General features: G+C 59.1%; 1 protein-coding gene across 1 annotated transcript in view; it reads left to right on the top strand.

The window, feature by feature from the left end:
* RTN4RL1 (reticulon 4 receptor like 1) overlaps positions 1-4,617 on the top strand; it is a 70,735-nt gene extending 66,118 nt beyond the window's left edge. The window contains exon 2 of the mRNA XM_045889622.3: positions 830-4,617. Coding sequence (XP_045745578.1) covers positions 830-2,154 — 1,325 coding nt within the window. The 3' untranslated portion in view covers positions 2,155-4,617. The remainder of the gene's footprint in view (positions 1-829) is intronic.
* Positions 4,618-6,972: the final 2,355 nt, after the last annotated feature.

Below are 6,972 nucleotides of genomic sequence, written 5' to 3' on the forward strand. Positions count from 1 at the left end.
GGCACAGAGAGCTGTCACATATTTGAGGACACAGAAGGCACCATAAATGAGACATCTTTTGAGCTGAACTTTGGTGTCTTGCATGCATGCTTTGTTATTAAAATACATAAAAAGGGGCGCCTGGGTGGCTCGGTCGTTAAGCGTCTGCCTTCGGCTCAGGTCATGGTCCCGGGGTCCTGGGATCGAGCCCCGCATCGGGCTCCCTGCTCAGCGGGAAGCCTGCTTCTCCCTCTCCCATTCCCCCGCTTGTGCTCCTGCTCTCGCGCTCTTTCTCTGTCAAATAAATAAAATCTTTAAAAAAAAAAAAAAAAAAAGAATACATAAAAAGACTCCTCAGGCCTCCATATATTGACTTTGTTAGACCAGGAGTCTGAAGCACTACCCGCTCATGTGCTGTTAAGGGAGTGGCAGAGCCGGGACGGGAACCAGAGGCTGGGCGCCCCGTCCACGGGCTGCGACGCCCACCCCAGCAGGGCGGGCCGAGCCTGGGGGCGGGGCTAGGGCTTAGGGGCGGGACTGAGGGTCCGGCGCGCGTCCCCGAACTCTCCTCGCCGCGGGGATGCGGGGAGACCCCTCCTAAGGGGCGGAGCGCCAGAGCGTGGTCTCAGGCCCGGTGAGGGCCCCGCTTGGGCCCGACCCCCGCCTTCCTCCCGGCAGGAGCCACCCCCAGGGGGCCGCCATCCCAGACCGCCGAGTTGCGCACAGCCCGGGACGGAGCCCGGCCGAGGGGGGAGGCGCGTCCCCCAGCCCCGCAGCCCGTGCGTCCCCGCCTCCCCTGGCCGAGCCTGACCTGGCTGTGCTCTCTCTCCCCCCCCGCCCCCCCCGCCAGGGTGCTGTGTGGAACTGTTGCTGCTGCTGCTGGCCGGGGAGCTGTCCCTGGGCGGCGGCTGCCCGCGGGACTGCGTGTGCTACCCCGCACCCATGACGGTCAGCTGCCAGGCGCACAACTTCGCCGCCATCCCCGAGGGCATCCCGGAGGACAGCGAGCGCATCTTCCTGCAGAACAACCGCATCACCCTCCTCCAGCAGGGCCACTTCAGCCCCGCTATGGTCACCCTGTGGATCTACTCCAACAACATCACCTTCATCGACCCCGGCACCTTCGAGGGCTTCGTGCACCTGGAGGAGCTGGACCTTGGCGACAACCGGCAGCTGCGGACGCTGGCGCCGGAGACCTTCCAGGGCCTCGTGAGGCTGCACGCCCTCTACCTCTATAAGTGCGGGCTCAGCGCCCTGCCCGCAGGCATCTTCGGTGGCCTGCACAGCCTGCAGTACCTCTACCTGCAGGACAATCACATCGAGTACCTGCAGGACGACATCTTTGTGGACCTGGTCAACCTCAGCCACCTGTTCCTGCATGGCAACAAGCTGTGGAGCCTGGGCCAGGACACGTTCCGGGGGCTGGTGAACTTGGACCGGCTACTGCTGCACGAGAACCAGCTGCAGTGGGTCCACCACAAGGCGTTCCACGACCTCCGCAGGCTGACCACCCTCTTTCTCTTCAACAACAGTCTCTCCGAGCTGCAGGGCGACTGCCTGGCACCCCTGGGAGCCCTGGAGTTCCTCCGCCTCAACGGGAATGCTTGGGACTGCGGCTGCCGGGCGCACTCCCTGTGGGAATGGCTGCGGAGATTCCGGGGCTCCAGCTCCGCCGTCCCCTGCGCGTCCCCCGAGGCGCGGCAAGGCCAGGACCTGAAGCTGCTGAGGGCCGAGGACTTCCGGAACTGCACGGGGCCAGCCTCCCCGCACCAGATCAAGTCGCACACGCTCACCACCACCGACAGGGTCGCCCGCAAGGAGCACTACCCGCCCCGTGGCTCTGCCAGGGACAGGGGCCACCCGCATGGCCACCTGCCCGGCTCCCGCCCAGGCCACCGGAGGCCGGGCAAGAACTGCACCAGCCACAGGAATCGCAACCAGGTGTCCAAGGCGGGCGCCGGGAAGCAGGCCCACGAGCTGCAGGACTACGCCCCTGACTACCAGCACAAGTTCAGCTTTGACATCATGCCCACTGGGCGGCCCAAGAGGAAGGGCAAGTGTGCCCGCAGGACCCCCATCCGTGCCCCCAGCGGGGTGCAGCAGGCCTCCTCGGGCAGTTCCCTGGGAGCCTCCCTCCTGGCCTGGATACTGGGGCTGGTGGTCACTCTCCGCTGAGGACCTGGAGCGCCAGCACCCAGCACTGCCACGTGTCCACCAAGGAACAGAATCTCTTTTCTTTTTTTTAACAAGGGGAGCATCTGCTGGGTTTCAGGCAAGTTGGTAAGGTCTTCGGCTGCTGTCTGGGCCCTGCCGGGTGGATTATAAACCCAAAGTGTACAGCCCCAAAGTGGGAAGGGATTAGTGAGCACATCACACCCAGCTGTCCAGCCAGGCCCTGCCGAGCGCCCACGGACAGCATCCATCCAGCAAGGTGGTTAAAGCCCGCAAAATGAATCCTTCATTAGCAACAATGGGACAGTGCCCCACAGGAGCTGGGCTCTGTGGAATCCCAGTCATTGGAGAGGTCTGAAGGGCCCCCGCCATCCCTGGAGGAAGCAGGACTCAGAGGAGAAGAGCCGAGGCTCACCCAAGAGGCTGGGTGTCCCAGCTGTCTGGGAGCATGGAAGCAGGTGGTATTTTGGCTCTTGCCTGAGGCCACGGAGTCTACCTGCCCTCACTCCGACCCTCAACCCCTCCCTCGGGGGTAACGCCTCTCGTTCCTGATGTCTCAGGCAGCCCTGGCAGACCCAGGCCCAGCCGCTAGGCTCCAAGAACCAATTACCAAAGGAAAGATCATCAGAGGCTGAAATTCAGAACTGCATCAAGTGCAGTGAGATTCTCACAGGAGGTGCAGTTTTATAGCTACGTCCACTTATATATATACACACTCTCCACATATAGATACACACAACTGCCCAGGGCCCCGCCCCCCGCCCCCCCCAACTGTATGTCTTCTCATGTTTATAAACTATACGGAGAACTATGAACTAAGGATTGTATTGGTGATTTCTAGCAAGAAAAGAGTTACAGGGTTTTTGTCTAGAATCCCAACCTGGCAACAACAGTCCTCGTTGTAACCTGTGCTTGCCAGGGCCTAGGGCAAAGGGTCAGTGGGAAGGGCCAGAGAGAAGAAGGGGAGGCGGCAAGAATCACTTCAGGGGACCAATCTTCTTCGATGTTCAGAGCATCACCTTGTTTTTATATGCAACGCAAGTCCAGCTGCCGCCCCAGAGCACCCCATCACCCCCACTGTACTAGGTGTTGTCAGGGCCAGAAGCGAGAAGCAGCTCATTGGACATCAGGGAGCCAGGCCCTGGGGACGAGCTTCACGGAGAAGGGGACGGAAGGGGCTCTGGGTCTTTTTTGCCGACGGGCAGGCAGCATCCACAGTGTCAGCCCAACAGGCTGGGCAGTGTCATCAGCCTAGCGTTTTTGCCAGCAATGGTCTGGACAGGCCAGGGAGACTCTGGGCATGAGCCCAGGCCTCCAGCATGGCTCAGCTGCTGAATTTTTCCTTGAGGCTCTTTGATGGCTGTCCCAGCAAGGGTCCTGTGTAGGCGGCAGGAGGGAAAGCATCAGGTGGCCTTAGCAGAAGGGGAACAAAGAGGGCATTTCAAGAACCATCTCAGGCACTTCTGCATTACGGAGGCCGCAGCCCTCCTGGCCCTTCTGAACACGCCCAGGGACGGGCAGAGGTGGGGGAGGGGGCCAGACTCAGGGGTCAGGAGTGGGGACGTGCCGGGCATGGAACAGGCAAGCCCAGCGAGGGGACAGTGGCTCCAGTCAAGGTTGGCCATGCTGCCGGCCAGGGCCCCGGCAGGCGCAATCTCCTCTGAGCTTTGCACAAACCTGAATTCCCCACCAGAGAGGATGTGTGTGAGGAGCAAGAAACACCGAATCCAATCAAGAGAGGAAAATAATAATAAAAAAATTTCTCTTGGACAAGAACCCTGTTTCTCATTTCCCAACCCTGCATTCCTGAAGTGGTGGCGGATCCCAGGCTTTTGTGGGGTGGGCGAGCCTGGCCGGGCACAGCACGTTTGTTGGTGGGAGGAGCCATATGGGGCAGGGGCACACTGACTCACTGGGATGCATGTGTGCACACGCGTGCGAACACACACACACACACACACTTGTTCTCTGTGCTAGGATTCTTCCCTCAGCCTCACAGAACATGACTCACTTCCCGCAGCCTGGCTGTGCTGGGTCGACCCAATCTCTGCGGCTCTCCCTGGAGCAGGCTGGTCCTGGATCCTTCCTGGTCTGTTCCCAAGAGCCTCGCGCACAGCAGCTGAGCTGTGGATTCTTAGGGGGCTCAGGAGTGGCTGGAAGAGAGCTGCTGGTTCCTGGGGCCCAGAGGGGTTTCCAGGAGGCCAGGGACCCACCCAGACGGCAGCAGAGAGGGTCTGGAGGCTGCACCTGCTTCTCCTGCTTCAGAGAAGCGAGGCGGTTCTCCAGATAGAGAGGGGAGGGCTGGGTTTCCAGGCGCGACTGAACAAATCTGCCTCTTACAAGGCTTGAAACCCGCACTAACGGGAGTGCGGGGAGTGCAGGGACCGCAGAGCACAGTGCCCGCTCTCCCAGGCCAGTGCCAGGGCCCAGCTGTCCCTTAGAACCCGAGGATGCTGTCCTGTTGTTGATTTCTTTCTTTCTTTCTTTTTTTTTAAAGATTTTATTTCTTTATTTGAGAGAGAGACACAGCGAGAGAGGGAACACAAGCAAGGGGAGTGGGAGAGGGAGAAGCAGGCTTCCCGCCGAGCAGGGAGCCCGATGTGGGACTCGATCCCGGGACTCTGGGATCATGACCTGAGCCGAAGGCAGATGCTTAATGACTGAGCCACCCAGGCGCCCCGTCCTGTTGTTGATTTCATGTCCAACGTTAGACAGCAAAGCCCTCCGTGGGAAAATCAAAAGTCCAAGCACTTTATTAAATTTTTTTTAGAAGACTTAGTAAGTCCTGTAATATGAAAGTGAAATGTTGGTACAAGAAATGCTAATGTTTTATAAATGATCCGCTTCTGTCAAGTGCAGTACAGTCTCTGGTTGCCGACTGTTTTTAGAGGCGAGGCAGAGGGGCCCAGGACGCCAGGTGTATTTTTAGCAGCTTTCTCCTCTAAGAGGTAGAGGGAATGAAAGCGGCTCTGTTGTGGATGATATCACTTGTCACTTGGCAGTCCACATGCTACGCAGGAACGATGACACCATTGCCCAAAGCACCAGAGCAAGTTGACAAGTCAGGGGCTAGACCTCCCTGGTCACCAGACGCCGTGTCCCTCCTGGGTGGGTCAGGCCCAGAGACGTGGGTCCTTGCCCCTAGGAATCCTGTCCTCCTCCTTTGTTCCTAACGGGGCCAGCCCTTCTGCCATCTTTGCTCTTGGCTCTTCCCCTGAGCCCTGGGATAGAGCCATCTCCTCTTCTCCCTCTCTCCCCTCCTGCCACCCAGCAGTCCACTCTGGGTGGGGGGGTGGCCTATGGGAGGGGCTGGGTGGCCACTGGTGGTCTCAGCGGCTCATCACAGAAGCTCTTCCCTTGACCCCAGAGCTCAGTTGCCTCTTTACCCTTCAACACTTGCTGATCAAAGGCCTATATGTGCCCGCCATTGGCGCAGGCTCTGGGGACATAAAAGTGGGAAGACGTGCCTCTCCTGTAAGGAGTGCAGGGCCTAGATGTGGAAACAGGTATGAGATTGGTGCTTCTGTTAGTGCCTACTCCGCCCATCATGAGAAAGTCAACTGGGGTGAGGACGGTCCAGGAGGACTTCCAGAGGAGGTGACACACAATGGCTATAATAGGATGAGGAGGTGGCCAAAGAAGAGTGTGGGGAGTATTCGAGGCAGAAAGCTGGAGGTTTACAGCAGCACCGTGCTGGTTTGGGGTACCAGCAAAGCGCTGTGAGTTGAAGACTGGGAATCCTATGGGGAGAGGCGTGGGAGGCGAGCCTGGCAAGAGGAAGGTTGGGGGTAATCCTACTCAGGGACTTGGAATTGACTGTGCAGTGGAGGTACGGCCCCCTCTGCGGTCTTCTTCCCTACCCCACACCCCCAACATCTCTCCGAGCACGTGTCCCCCACTCGTGGCGTGCTTGCCAATGTTCCTCAACAGTGGGTTTCATCATCCTAACTTGCCTCTTCTGCTCAGCCAGATCCTTCCCTTGTGCCAGCACGCCGGAGCGCTCCCTGGAAATCTGCCTGGGCCACAGTCCCATTCCCAGACACCTGCTGCTTCCAAGCCCGGAAAGTACCCCATAGCCGGTTTATCTCCCATGCTCCCTCCTTTCCAATCCACGCAGGGCTCAGCCCTCAGCCCCTCCCTTGCCTCCAGGCATGGCCACCTCTAGCTGTGCCCACTTCGGCTGACCATCAGCAATCCCTAGAACCCTCCACGCAGCATCTCCCCCTTTTTATTCTCCTGCTAGGTGCTGTTCATTACCAGGAGCCAAGAATCCCATTTAGCAAATGTTTACTTGTCACCTAACTAATCACCCAGCACTCTGCCACCATGGCGAATGCAGTTCCAGAAGGCCTGTTGGCAAGTGTGAGAGAGCCAGGGCATGGGGGGCAGGAAAGCTTCTTGGAGGACAAGAGGCAGGGCCCAGGGGTCAGAGAGAATGCGTTTGCTGGGAGAGCTCCCTGGAGCCAGCAGCAAATCTTCCCTCCTAGTATCACCACCTCCCCAGGCTGTCCCCAGCAGTCCCTGGCCAGAACTCCCCTCTGGGACCCAGCTCCTCAGGGCCCTACTCCACACAGACCCAGACGATGCCAGCCTTTCTCTGTGCACATCCTTTGATTGACTGAGGTGCGTGTAGCTTTCGATGGGGTCCGGGCCAACACGTGTTGCTGAGCCTGCTGACCCAGCCGTGGTGACATTCTGGCTCATCTCCTCCCAGTCTGGCTCTCTGGACTCACCTTCCTCAAGTAGGAGTTTAGCATGTCAGCCGTTACTCCACCCTGTGTCACCAATCCCCCACTATCAGCTTGTAATGGGCCAATTTTC

The sequence above is a fragment of the Mirounga angustirostris genome, unplaced genomic scaffold (assembly GCF_029215605.1).
Source record: "Mirounga angustirostris isolate CCGP_5_RB_7025 unplaced genomic scaffold, mMirAng1.0.hap1 SCAF_17, whole genome shotgun sequence".
In the NCBI taxonomy this organism is placed as follows: Eukaryota; Metazoa; Chordata; class Mammalia; order Carnivora; family Phocidae; genus Mirounga; species Mirounga angustirostris.